The sequence below is a fragment of the Priapulus caudatus genome, unplaced genomic scaffold, assembly GCF_000485595.1.
Source record: "Priapulus caudatus unplaced genomic scaffold, Priapulus_caudatus-5.0.1 Scaffold460, whole genome shotgun sequence".
Classification (NCBI taxonomy): Eukaryota; Metazoa; Priapulida; class Priapulimorpha; order Priapulimorphida; family Priapulidae; genus Priapulus; species Priapulus caudatus.
The window spans coordinates 195477-208880 of record NW_014577521.1 but is presented as its reverse complement, the minus strand read 5'-3'; the positions used below and the strand labels follow the sequence as shown (position 1 = coordinate 208880).

The following is a 13404-nucleotide window of genomic DNA, read 5'->3' as shown; positions in this document are numbered from 1 at the left end:
TTGCCAGTATGCGTCTTTGCCAGCATGGCATTTAATTTGCCGGTATGCAATTGCCAGCATGCATTAGCCAGCATGAGTTTTTGCCAGCATGCGTCTTTGCCAATGCCAGCATGCGTGCTTGCCAGCATGCGGCCTCGGCCTGCGTGTGTATACAACCGCTCAAAGACAACTTCTGTTAATTCGCAACAGGTTTCTCCTGAGCTTATCATCGGCGGACCTGACGGTTGGCCTCGCATACGGCATCTACCTCTCCATGACCTACACGGGTTTCTTTGAACTCTACACGCACCAGGCCACTAGGTGAGTAAACGCTCGCAATTTCAATGCCAACTGTAACTTGCTTCATGCTTAGGTCTTCGCTCATGTTTAGCCCCGAGGGATCTCAAAATTTCAGAAAACACACCTAAATTGTGCAAAAATCACTGAAACTAACAGTGACGTTATACCGGTGTCATGCTATAGCTACACAGACAGAGAATGGCTACGAGAGACCTGTCAGTCCTAGACTTGAGCTGCCAGATTGAATTTTTTAGCTACCAGTGAAAAACCATGGCCACTGCCCACTTTCACATAATGCTAAGCAAGACATAAACATGTGCTGGGTATATATGGGAAAAGAGGTGTACAGTTGCAACAATAGCTCAAATTTCACGTTTGCAATCGTTTATGTAAAAAACACTTATATGTCACTTGGACCAAAGAGCTGGGTTGAATTTATTAGAACTTTCATGGACCTGCAATTTGACGATAGATATTTATTAATTTAGTAACTATGTGAGCAGTTAAATCTTTCGCCAATTTTACTCACCAGCTGGTATAGTAAAACATCCACTGCTGTTTATTCATCGTAATTCGCAAAGGTGGCGAATGCCAGCGATAGCCCCCAGTACTGTGACATAGCTTACGTAAACCGAGATTGGTCACCCACACCGCCATCTTATTCATTGCCGAACGCGTGTCGCTGCTTAACATGCGAGTCGTACGTCCGCACCACAGGTTCGTACTCTGCGTCCTGCGCACCGCACTCATGGACGTCACCCTCGTCGTCTCCGTCACCAACCTGCTGTCGATCACGATCGACCGCTGGATCGCGATCTGCCACCCGCTGCGCTACCCGACGATCGTCACCGACCGGCGCGCCAACGCCGCTATCGGCGCCACATGGCTGTGGGCGGTGCTCTTCGTCGTCGTGCCGCTGCTGCTGTGGCACAGCACCGAGGCGATCTGCTCGATCGAAGTCTTCTTCAACAGGTACCACATGCTCGCGCAGTGCATCTACTTGCTGCTGCTGCTCGCCGCGATGGCCGCGCTGTATGCCGACATCGCGCGCGTCGCAAAGCGCCACCGCCAGAGCATACACGCGCGGCCGAGCGAGGAGCCGGCCGCCATGCGGCGCCACCACGCGCTCGCGACGACGCGCATCTTCGCGCTCGTCTTTGGCGCGCTCGTCGCGTGCGTGACGCCGTTCTACGGCGTCTACACGTACCTGGCGATGCGCGGCCTCGACTACACGGCGCCGGGCTTCTACTGGCCGACGTGGCTTGCCGACGTGCTCTGGGTCGCAAACTCGTGGGTGAACCCGGCCATCTACTGCTGGAAGTACGCCGACTTCCGGCGCGCGCTCCGCACGCTGCTGCGCCGCGAGGGTTGAGAGGTCGTCCCGAGGTCATCCCAAGGTTGTACACTAGCGGGGGCGGGGACCCTGAGGATAGGGAGGTCATCTCGAGGTCAGGCGTTAGAGGGTAGACTGCGAAGGTTGAGAGGTCGTCCAGAGGTCGCGCGCTAGCGGACGGGGACTGCGAGTTTTGAGAGGTCATCCAGAGGTCACGCTAGCGGGCGGGGACCGAGATTGAAAGGTCGTCCCAGAGTCGCACGCTAACAAGCGGGGACGCGAGGGTTGAAAGATCATCCTGAGGTCACACCTTAGCGGGCAGCGGCGACAAGAGATGAGAGGTCGTCCAGAGGTTGTGTATTAGAGGGTAGGGACTGCTAAGGTCGTCCAGAGGTTGCACACTAGTAGGCAAAACTTTGGTTTGAGACTCCGACTACGAACGAGGAGCAGGGCTATTTTTGCATAACAGTGCAGCCGTATCAGTTCAGCCATAAAATTCTCGACAGCTTGCTTGCATGTTGATGGCTGGCATGCGACACTACCTGCCTTCTAGTGTGATCTATCACGCATTAGCACACGATGTAATGTGTTAGTCAACCAATTCATCACGCTCACGTGTACACACGACTACTGGAAGACACCTAAAGTAGCAAGTACTTACATCGCAGCAATGCACTGAGCGGCAATGTCAATCAAGGCTCGGGTGGCTGGACACGTCATCCAGTGCTGCATGAGCTCATTCAACCTCGAAGCATCAGGAACTCCTGTGGTTACCATAGCAACAGCCACCATTAAACAGTTGTTCATGGGGAACATTGAAGAAGTTGTAGTGGACGTTGAGTCACAGAAAAAGGAAGGAAATTATTTTGTGCCTCTCATATAGATGTTTATCTTGCCTGTATTTATGAAATATAAGTTTAACAAGAGCCGCAGAGCGTCTGGGCTTATCTGAGGTCTGTTGCTACGGTTATAAACATAACATTTAAGTCGTGCGTAGTGACACCTTTGTTAGGCGCAAATATGCAGATACGCAGTTGCGTACACATCATTTCAGCAACCTTCTGCATTGTGCATACCTCCCAAATCCCATTGGTTGATACAAATCGCGTGCCTGAAACTCCTGTTTTATGGTGCATTGTGATCCTAACCCTAACCCTAACCCTATTAAAAATTTAAAAAATTTAATTGTTGTAAACATTATTTGTTGTAAATAAATCATGTAAATATTTGCCTTAATTGGAAAGAAATAGTTAAATGGATAAAGATAGAAAAATACAGAAAACAGGTAAATAATAAAAAATCTGATGGGATTCGATCCAAGGACATTTGAGCCGTAATTCTGTGCTGTAGCCGTTGGGCTATCCAGGCTTACTGGCTTTCCAGATTATGGATGTGCCATGAATATGAGACACTGTGACATCATTGAGGCAGTTCAGGAATCCATGTGTAACCCTCCTCTTGAGGGTCAAAAGGTTATCAGACACTTACTCTTTGCATATCAGTGGAAAGCACATTTCATGGTCCTTTCAATAAAGTGATAAAAATGGTAGGTCAGCGCTGAAACAAAAAAGTTTTTCACTTTGTCCGTTAGCCCATGTCCTCAGAAAATGTCTGATATCTGACCTTTCCCCCCCTGCCCTTTGACCTGTGACCTGCAATTTCGCACTGGTGATGGGTTTCCTGCCCATCACACTATACACCAAATATAAAGAGCATAGGTTGAGCCGTTAAGATTTGTGCCGCAATTCCGTATTTCCTCCTATACCTTAAGTTAAGGGGGAAATATTCCCCCTCCGTTTACACATCTTGACCTTTGACCCCCAAATTTGTCATCTTGAATCCTTTTCACGATCCCCCCTGACGTCCCTAATATCGTGACCGTACGTCGAGTGGTTAAGATTTGTGCCCAACTGTTGACGCACGGACGGCCGGTCGCACGTACGGACAATCATGCAATTCTACAAGCTGCATCTGACTATGTCAGATGAGCTAAAAAAGGAAGGAAATTATTTGGTGCCTCTCATATAAATGTTTATCTTGCCTGTATGTATAAAATATAAGTTTAATAAAAACTATTAGTTGCATCATGGTACTGTGATAAAAATGTCAGTTTCCTAAAATTCCTTTTCATTAAACAAAATTGCAATTTTTGCACCATAATTGCCAGAATCTTTGATGACTACTAGTATAGCACTTTTACCAATTTTACTAGCCACTGTGACACTATTATCACACCAGGGTAAAAAATACACGGGAGCGATGAGGGATTCGCTCTTCAAACATCCGAAATCGCTCCCGTAAGGCTCAAAATATCTCCCGTAAAATTTTTGACGAGAGCTATTTTTCCCACAGACTTTTGAAAAAGAGCTCCCGTGAAAAAAAGTCATTTTTCCCCTGTATCACACTCTAGCCATGCATGATGCAACTTTTCAAGCTGGTAGCTAAGAGTAACATTTTTGACATATATATATAATCAAAAGACAATAGATAAATTTTATCCAATTTGCAATTTTTAGCATTTAAAACCAAGTTTATTGGACTTTGACTGTATTATCTAGTATTTACTCGTTGTGTTTATACTGTGTTGCTGTAACGTTAGGTCGTGAATAAAGAAAGATTCTACTTCACAATGTCCTAGTCCAAAGTTAACAAAATAGTTTTTTGATTGCTTACAAGTTAACACCAATAGGTGTTTATAGACAAGCACAATTTCATCTGGTTGTTTCAAATTTCAGGAAGTGAAATCTGTCCAAAACATTGTGTACGTATATTATGTTTGATCTTATTAAAAATCTAGATAATAAACATCATACACTTACCACTTCTCTCTGCATAGTTACTACCTAGCTGTCCAAGTAATTCAATAGACCACTGAAATATAGCAATCAAAATAACATCAATGCCTTGAGTTATTACTATAATCTCTATGAACCTTGAAATGAGTGCAACACATAGAAAGCTTTACAGAAAAGCCTAGCTGCTATTATCAACCGACAACAAGTGTTAGCATGATCATATATATACTATCAAGAGCTAATAATACCTAGAGTGTACAACGGGAAAATAGTGCTATTTCCGTCAAAATATTATTCTACTTTGTCTGCGAATCTAGAATAAAATCATGGTATTGTGTTATTAAAGCAGCATTCTTTGTTCTCTAAAACAACACCAACCGCTTGTCTCTGCGATACTCCTAGGCCGAGATATTGGATCGTAATCATGCCTCCCACACTGGCCTCATGACGCCTTAATACCGCATAATCCCGAACCTTTGCGCGCTTAAAACTTTAGGAAAGTCGCTTCGTGAGAGTTCGGTTTTTTCCGCGATTACTTTATGAATGAACGGCATTTCGGTTATCATCAGTGGCTTTCTGGGGGGTCACCTAGGCCCTTATCTCCCATTATCTTTCCTAGCACGGCTAATGCCCGCATTGATGGAGCCGGCAATGTTTTCTAAATTCATTCTCTACAACGCAGCTCAGTTACTATGGTGTAGTAAGCATACCACATTTGGGCATGTGACATCAATTATCAGCGCTCCAAGCGGCGACGAAAAATGATAGCCAAAATCGTTAAGCGTGCAAAGGTTTGGGAATATGTGGTATCGAGGCGTCATGAGGCCAGTGTGGGAGGCATGATTACGATCCAATATCTCGGCCTAGGAGTATCGTAGAGACAAGCGGTTGGTCTTGTTTTAGAGAGCAAAGAATGCTGCTTAAGGCCAAACCATGAACTCATTCTAGACTCGCAGTCAACGTAGAATAATATTTCTGTAAAATAGCTCTATTTTCCCGTTTTCCCGCTGTACACTCTAGGTATTATTAGCTCTTGATACTATATAGTATATACATGTTTATAGAATTGGAATGGAATCAAGCTTACACTTGAGATGATTGGAGCCCATGCAGTAGGGTTGCTTGTAATGAATCCTGTCAATACTTGGTAGATGTCATCAATAACTTCATCTAAGCTGGTATCTTCAATACAAAATAAACATCATATCAAGAGCTAATAATACCTAGAGTGTACAACGGAAAAACGGGAAAATAGTGCTATTTCACGACAACATTATTCTACTTTGCCTGCGAGTCTATAATAATTTCATGGTATTGCATTAAGCAGAATTCTTTGCTCTCTAAAACAAGACCAACCGCTTGTCAATACGATACTCCTAGGCGGAGATATCGGCTCCTAAACCTCCCCTCCCACATGCCAAACGCCGCCTCGAATCCACTTCTGTCCGCATCCTTCACGCGTCTAAGCATTTCGGCTATCGGTTTCCGTCACCGCTTGGAGCGCTGATAATTGATGTCACATGCCCAAATTTGGTACTCTTACTAGCTGCGTTGTAGAGACTTAATTAAAAAAACATTGCCGGCTCCATCATGACGGGCATTAGCCGTGCTAGGAAAGATAATGGGAGATAAGGGCATAGGCGATGCCCCCGAAAGTCACCTCCACCCTGCACCTGCACCCGAAAATCATTCATAAAATTATGGCGGAAAAACCGAACTCTCACGAAGCAACCTTAGAGGCGTTTAGGTTACGGAATAAGCTGGATGCCAGGCCGTGTGAGGCATGTGGGAGGGGAGGTTTAGGAGCCAATATCTCAGCCTAGGAGTATTGTATTGACAAGCGGTTGGTCTTGTTTTAGAGAGCAAAGAATTCTGCTTAAATGCAATACCATAAAATTATTCTAGACTCGCAGGCAAAGTAGAATAATCATGTCGTGAAATAGCACTATTTTCCCGTTTTTCCGTTGTACACTCTAGGTATTATTAGCTCTTGATCATATTAGGAGTGAATTAAAAAACAAATGGTTTTCATCACTCTGATCACACAGGCACACATATAACATTAAATGATCCGGTAACCAATAATCAACTGATTTATGACAGATTGAAATCTTGTATATGAGCCAATGTACAAATGTGATTATCTTGCTTTCCACCATGCTTTTTATATCGGAACCTATAAAATTTCATGCCCAGTGAGACACTTTTAATTCTAGCAAGCAACTATGCACCCGGAGAACTAGTCCGGATCCACTATATCCTACCAGGAGAAGGGCTGGTTCTCCCTGTCTCTAACTGCAGCAGATAGACATTCACGGCTTCGTCAAACACCGAGCATAGGTGCTCAAGGACGGCGGCTCTTGATGACGGCAACGATTTCAGCAGGAAGATGGCGCTCTGGGCCAGTTCCTGTCGTGAGAGATTGTCCGCGAGCTGCGCTCCGGTGACAAACTTGTGAACCTCATTGAGAATTTCCTGCACAATAGGAAAACAGCAGAACCACTCAATTATGATTTAGGATTGTCCTAGACGTCACTGCTGGCTGCAAGGGCAAAATCCTACACGTGATGCATTAAAAATATATAATGACATTTTAATGACTTTTCAATTCAGCCAACAACCCATGGCATTATGCATTTAGGGCTACTAATTAGCCTAGGCAGGCATGCTCTAGCCAAAGCGGACACACAATCCTAGCTTAGCGCTCCGGCTTAGTTTAGGACATTTGCGAAAATAAGGGCTGGGTCCCAAACTAGGATTGTGCATGTCCTATGAGTCTGACCACAGGCCATTGGAGACTCAAGTTTCAAGAAGATTATAAGACTATATTAAAAGCGAAGCGCTTACCGCTTATTACCGCTTCGCTCTTAATATAGTCTTATACTCTTCTTGAAACTTGAGCCTCCAAGGGCCTGTGCTAGTATGACATGTATCATTGTATCATGTATGATTATGATGAGCCTGTCACTGTCACTGTCAGTGTCAGACTATGTAACGTTCCGTACCGGGTATGTTGAAAAATATAAAAACATGATAAACACCATTACATTGGTGATGAATTACATACCACCTGCCAATATGCAATAATTAGCGTTTTAATCACGATAAGTCTAATTATTTAACATGGTCACAGAGGAGCATCTTACCTGTGAATTATGAGACTGAATAACTCTGCTCTCTTCTGTGGTGGCTGCCATACTTTTTCATGCTCAATTGTTTCGTAACATTTTCGGGAGAGGGCGCGCTACATTTTCTGAAGTATATTTAGCTCCTTGGTATGATGGACTGATGCTGCAGCAAAATGATTATTTCTACTGAATTTGGGTTTTATTAGAATGTGAAGTGATTTTACCCGTATTTATAACATTAAATTGTAAGGTATGCGTAAAATATAGACAGAGAATTTATGTTTGTGTTGCAATGAATGATGTAGGCTCAATAGGTATAATTAGCGATCATTATCGGCTCATCCAATGATCCATTTTTTTCAGTGCCACTTCATTTCATTTTCAACATTTGGCATTTGCGACTTGGGGCTTTTCAATAATTAATAATTACCTAGCAATTCTATTTAGATGCTTTTTAAATACTGTTCTGAGTGTTCAACAGGGGTTGGGGTTAGGGGTTGGCTGACTAGATGACCGTATGGTCTTTTCGTCATCCCTTCACTGTACGTTATTCATATTTTGTTAAAAAAATCCTCGTCTGCTGATATTGAAAGTGATAAAATAAACTCGTATATCTTATATCAACAAGACAGTCACTGCGTGTGACACAGACTGAGACAGTACTACTGGGGTGAGTCACGAGATAAGAGATATCTCTCTGGAGCAGGTGCCACCTGATATCTCTGAGGTGGCAAACTGGGAGTACTAAAATTTCAAACCACGCACTTAACTCCAGAAGGTAGCAACAAATTCTCAACAAAGCATTCCATATTTTTATCTATTTATAGGCCAGTGCTCTCCCGTTCAGCATAACCTTCCCTGCACTGGCCCGACATGCGAGCTCATCCCCATTTTATAATATATGTCTACACAGCAGCTGAACAGCACCGGACTGGATGTGACCGAGTCAGATGGGAGAGATAGTCGAGAACACGCCAGAGAGGGCGGCCTCGCCTGCCAGACTAGCCTACACGTCCGACAAGCACCCTAGACACACGCTGGAGGCGACAAACTCGTTGCGCAAGCACCGCGAGCTATGCGACGTCGTCATCATCGTCGGCACGCGCAAGATCTTCGCGCACCGCGTCATCCTGTCGGCGTGCAGCCCCTACTTCCACGCGATGTTCACGGGCGAGCTCGCCGAGAGCCGGCAGACGGAGGTGACGATCCGCGACATCGACGAGCGCGCGATGGAGACGCTCGTCGACTTCTGCTACACGTCGCACATCGTCGTCGAGGAGAGCAACGTGCAGACGCTGCTGCCGGCCGCCTGCCTGCTGCAGCTCGCCGAGATCCAGGAGACGTGCTGCGAGTTCCTCAAGCGACAGCTCGACCCGTCCAACTGCCTCGGCATCCGCGCGTTCGCCGACACGCACGCCTGCCGCGACCTGCTGCGAGTCGCCGACAAGTTTACGCAGCACAACTTTCAGGAGGTGCGTCGACGTCGGCCGTTGTCCGTGCGCGCGTACCCATCGGTGTGCCCACTAGTGGATGTAACAGGGGATACTACCAACTTTAATAGTAGCAATGCTAGCACCTATGCCGTCTATTGTGCAAGCTGGCCGTTTTTGTCGGAGTTACACCCGTGATGTTGTGGCGTGATTCAGATTTCCCCTTATGCATGATATTTGTTAAGTTCAAGGTTGGGTTTGGGTTACCCATCTGTATGAGCAATTGAAAGCTCTAGTTTTCTGTTTAATGAACTTTTGGCAAAAATAGCAGTAATAATTAAGTCGTTTGGTTCAATGTAAACCTCGCCTTGTACTCTGGCATGTTCGCTCTGTACTCTGGCATGAGCGTATATATGTGAGTATCCTAACATGCACCTGCGTGTTTCGCTAGGTGATGGAGAGCGAAGAATTCCTTCTGCTGCCTGTCAATCAGCTGATCGACATCATCTCCAGCGATGAACTGAACGTTCGCACTGAGGAGCAGGTTTTCAGCGCAGTCATGGCCTGGGTGAAGTACAACACGACCGAGCGACGACCCCTCTTGCCACAGGTTGGATTTCTAGCTGTCACGTGTCAGATGTGTTGAGCCATCGTAAGCTCATGTTGAGCCATCTTCATTTCATGTTAAGCTATTGGTAGTGTATATTTAGCCATCTTAAATAAACGTTAACCTATTAGTGTACACTACACAACCTTTTGTTTGAATTATACTGTCTGAAGCTCAGGTATTGAGTTCTGTATTCTATTCTCAAGTTTCAATATGTAGACATGTAGGCTGCATGTACCTCGACAAGAGAATTGCCCTGAATCAGGGAAAGCTTGAAAAAAATTTCATTTTATTCAAGGTCAGGGGAAAGTCGAGGAATTTCGATCTCGATCAAGGAAAAGTAGTATTTAACCAGAAGTCATAGGAAGCTTAGGGAAAATTGAAATTTTGAGAATGTTGTCAACCAGCGAATTGATGCGATACTTTGTTGCAGACGCTTCAGCACGTGCGTCTGCCGCTGCTCAGCCCAAAGTTCCTCGTCGGCACCGTCGGTGCGGACCTGCTCATTAAGAGCGACGAGTCGTGCCGGGATCTCGTTGACGAGGCAAAAAACTATCTGCTGCTGCCGCAAGAACGCCCGCTCATGCAGGGTCCGCGAACTCGGCCCAGAAAGCCGATACGATGTGGCGAGGTGTTGTTTGCAGGTATTAAAGCGTGTGCAGTTCATCGCAAATGTTGTCGGTCGCAACCGTACTGCTAATGTTGATTGATAAGTACGGTTAGACATCGACTAATTTGAGTATTTAAAATAAAATACGTCGAATTGGAATCGATAACTCCCTTTATGTAAACCGCAGCATAATTACGTAATCGGCGAATTAAAACTCGCGAATGTGTAGCGAGTGGATTTAAATCATCGCATTGCAATTGATGGATGTATTCGAACGAATTCCTTCTCGATTCTCCAGTCGGGGGCTGGTGCAACTCGTTGCGATTGACTGCTGTATTTGAACGAATTCCTTCTCGATTCTCCAGTCGGGGGCTGGTGCAGTGGAGACGCGATCTCAAGTGTCGAGCGCTACGACCCGCAGACGAATGAGTGGCGGATGGTGGCGCCGATGAGCAAGCGGCGCTGCGGCGTCGGCGTCGCCGTGCTCAACGACCTCCTGTACGCCGTCGGTGGACACGACGGACAGTCCTATCTCAACAGCATTGAGAGGTGAGCAGGCAGGATGGCTCTGCTGTACGCGGGACCTTAGATATATGTTACTGCTAGTCCTATCTCAACAGCATTGAGAGGTGAGCGGGCGGGATGGCTCTGCTGTACGCGGGACCTTAGATATATGTTACTGCTAGTTCTATCTCAACAGCATCGAGAGGTGAGCGGGCGGGATGGCTCTGCTGTACGCGGGACCTTAGATATATGTTACTGCTAGTCCTATCTCAACAGCATTGAGAGGTGAGCGGGCGGGATGGTTCTGCCGTACGCGGGACCTTAGATATATGTTACTGCTAGTCCTATCTCAACAGCATCGAGAGGTGAGCGGGCGGGATGGCTCTGCCGTACGCAGGACCTTAGATATATGTTACTGCTAGTTCTATCTCAACAGCATCGAGAGGTGAGCGGGCGGGATGTTCTGCCGTACGCGGGACCTTAGATATATGTTACTACTAGTCCTATCTCAACAGCATTGAGAGGTGAGTGGGCGGGATGGTTCTGTCGTACGCGGGACCTTAGATATATGCTACCGCTAGTCCTATCTCAACAGAGTCGAGGGGTTAAAACAGCAAGTAGTTCCGCGTGCTGCACACGTCTCCTTGCAGGTGTTTTCCTGCACGTTGGATCAAAAGATATGCTACTGGTTACTATCGGTGTTGGTAGTAATGTGCGATATGTGTGAGGGGTAGGCATGGGCCATGTCTACGTGATGCATGTATGGCCGCTTATCAGGGAAAATTTACTTTTTTTCACGGGAGCTCTGCTCTTTTTCAAAAGTCTGTGGGAAAAATAGCTCTCATCAATAATTTTACGGGAGCTATTTTGAGCCTCACGGGGGGGATTTCGGAGGTTTGAAGAGCGAATCGCTCATCGCTCCCTTGTATTTTTTACCCTGCCGCTTATGTGTATTCAACATGGCCACCAGCTTATCGCTCCTTGCCATCGTGCTGTAAAGTTAGCGACGAGCGATCGGTAGTAACGTGTGGTCGGACACTCTTCCTCGCTGCGATTTCCGGCGATTTTGTGCGTCGGCGGAGAGGTACAGCTGCGTGTGCGTCTTGCAGGTACGATCCTCAGACGAATCAGTGGTCGAGCGACGTCGCTCCAACGAGCTCCTGCCGTACGAGCGTCGGCGTCGCCGTGCTCGAGAACTACCTGTACGCCGTAGGAGGCCAGGACGGCGTCTCGTGTCTCAACGTGGTCGAGCGGTGAGTAGTCGGGGGGGGGGGATCGGGGGGCGGTTCAGTTGAGACGCGATCGCTACATCGTGGAAAGGACGCCGATTTTCCGGGGACTGTTGTCCGCGGATTTTTCCGCGTGTTTGAGGACTAATCCGTTAAGTTGGCACGTGAGTTTTAGGTGCTGAATTACGGGTTCAATACCAATGCTTTACCGCAAGAACCGAAATGTCGTATTGTGAAATGGAATGCGTTTGTATGTGTGACCCCCTGTTCTAGGTATGACCCTCAGGGGAACAGGTGGAACAAGGTTGCGTCGATGAGCACGCGGCGGCTCGGTGTAGCCGTCGCCGTCCTGGCCGGCTACCTGTATGCAGTCGGCGGATCAGATGGCACTTCTCCTCTCAATACAGGTAGGTTCTTCATTAGTGTTTCACTGTCGAGCTGTCGGTAGTTTTCGTATATATAATACATGTGTTCTTTCGATTAAATAATTCTTCACCAAGATGGTCGCCCTGGTAGTATCGCCTGATTTATTCGATGTACTGACACTTTCTATCTAAATGACAAGATGAGTCTCTAGGCACGCCACAGGGTAGGAGCGAACCCTACGACGACGACTTTTTTAAGACGACGATGAAACGCTGATATATACGACAAAGAAACGACGATGACGTGAAGAGACGAGACGTGACGCGGATCTCTCGCGGTTGTTTTCTTGCAGTCGAGCGATACGACCCGCGAGCGAACCGCTGGATGCCGGTGGCGCCGATGGGCACGCGCCGCAAGCACCTGGGCGTCGCCGTCTTCAACAACATGCTGTATGCGGTCGGCGGCCGCGACGACGCGACGGAGCTGAGCAGCGCCGAGCGCTACAACCCGCAGAGCAACCAGTGGAGCCCCGTCGTCGCGATGAACTCACGCAGGAGCGGGGTGAGTGTGTGTGTGTGCGGCGTGTCGGTCGGAGAGTGTGTCGGTATATAGACTGTAGCGCACGAACGTGGTTAGTGCTCATGCTGTTAGATGCATGTCGCGCAGGAGCGGGGTGAGTGAGTGCAGGCAGCATATCGGTCGGAGACTCGGAGAGTATGCTGGTACATAGACCAGTGTGCCGCCGTCCCGCGCTCGCGCTTGGCGCGTCGTCCCGCGCTAACGCTCGTCCCGCGCTCGCGCTCGTCCCGCGCTCACGCTCGTCGCGTCGTCGTCCCGCGCTAACGCTCGTCCCGCGCTCACGCTCGTCGCGTCGTCCCGCGCTAACGCTCGTCCCGCGCTCACGCTCGTCGCGTTGTCCCGCGCTCACGCTCGTCGCGTCGTCCCGCGCTAACGCTCGTCGCGTCGTCCCGCGCTCGGCGCGTCGTCCCGCGCTCACGCTCGTCGCGTCGTCCCGCGCTCACGCTCGTCGCGTCGTCCGCGCTCACGCTCGTCGCGTCGTCCGCGCTCGGCGCTCGTCGCGCGCTCGCGCTCGTCGCGTCGTCCCACGCTCGCGTCTCCGCGC

General features: G+C 47.8%; 3 protein-coding genes across 3 annotated transcripts in view; 2 read left to right on the top strand and 1 right to left on the bottom strand.

Annotated features, from left to right (window-relative positions):
* LOC106810643 (histamine H2 receptor-like) overlaps nucleotides 1-1651 on the top strand; it is a 1818-nt gene extending 167 nt beyond the window's left edge. The window contains exons 2-3 of the mRNA XM_014814068.1: nucleotides 190-300; nucleotides 997-1651. Coding sequence (XP_014669554.1) covers nucleotides 190-300; nucleotides 997-1651 — 766 coding nt within the window. The remainder of the gene's footprint in view (nucleotides 1-189; nucleotides 301-996) is intronic.
* Nucleotides 1652-1657: 6 nt separating this feature from the next.
* LOC106810650 (integrator complex subunit 5-like) lies at nucleotides 1658-7618 on the bottom strand. Its single transcript, XM_014814079.1, has 5 exons — nucleotides 7554-7618; nucleotides 6672-6882; nucleotides 5495-5589; nucleotides 4432-4483; nucleotides 1658-2376 (listed from the first exon to the last, which is right to left on the bottom strand). The coding sequence occupies exons 1-5, from the start codon at nucleotides 7602-7604 to the stop codon at nucleotides 2270-2272; spliced, it is 516 nt and encodes a 171-aa protein (XP_014669565.1). The 5' UTR covers nucleotides 7605-7618; the 3' UTR covers nucleotides 1658-2269.
* Nucleotides 7619-7650: 32 nt separating this feature from the next.
* Nucleotides 7651-13404, top strand: part of LOC106810642 (kelch-like protein 20) — a 7185-nt gene continuing 1431 nt past the window's right edge. Inside the window, exons 1-9 of the mRNA XM_014814067.1 lie at nucleotides 7651-7785; nucleotides 8449-9007; nucleotides 9417-9575; nucleotides 10006-10216; nucleotides 10548-10731; nucleotides 11796-11939; nucleotides 12189-12322; nucleotides 12634-12842; nucleotides 12948-12954. Of these exons, the coding sequence (XP_014669553.1) occupies nucleotides 8486-9007; nucleotides 9417-9575; nucleotides 10006-10216; nucleotides 10548-10731; nucleotides 11796-11939; nucleotides 12189-12322; nucleotides 12634-12842; nucleotides 12948-12954 (1570 nt within the window). The 5' untranslated portion in view covers nucleotides 7651-7785; nucleotides 8449-8485. The remainder of the gene's footprint in view (nucleotides 7786-8448; nucleotides 9008-9416; nucleotides 9576-10005; nucleotides 10217-10547; nucleotides 10732-11795; nucleotides 11940-12188; nucleotides 12323-12633; nucleotides 12843-12947; nucleotides 12955-13404) is intronic.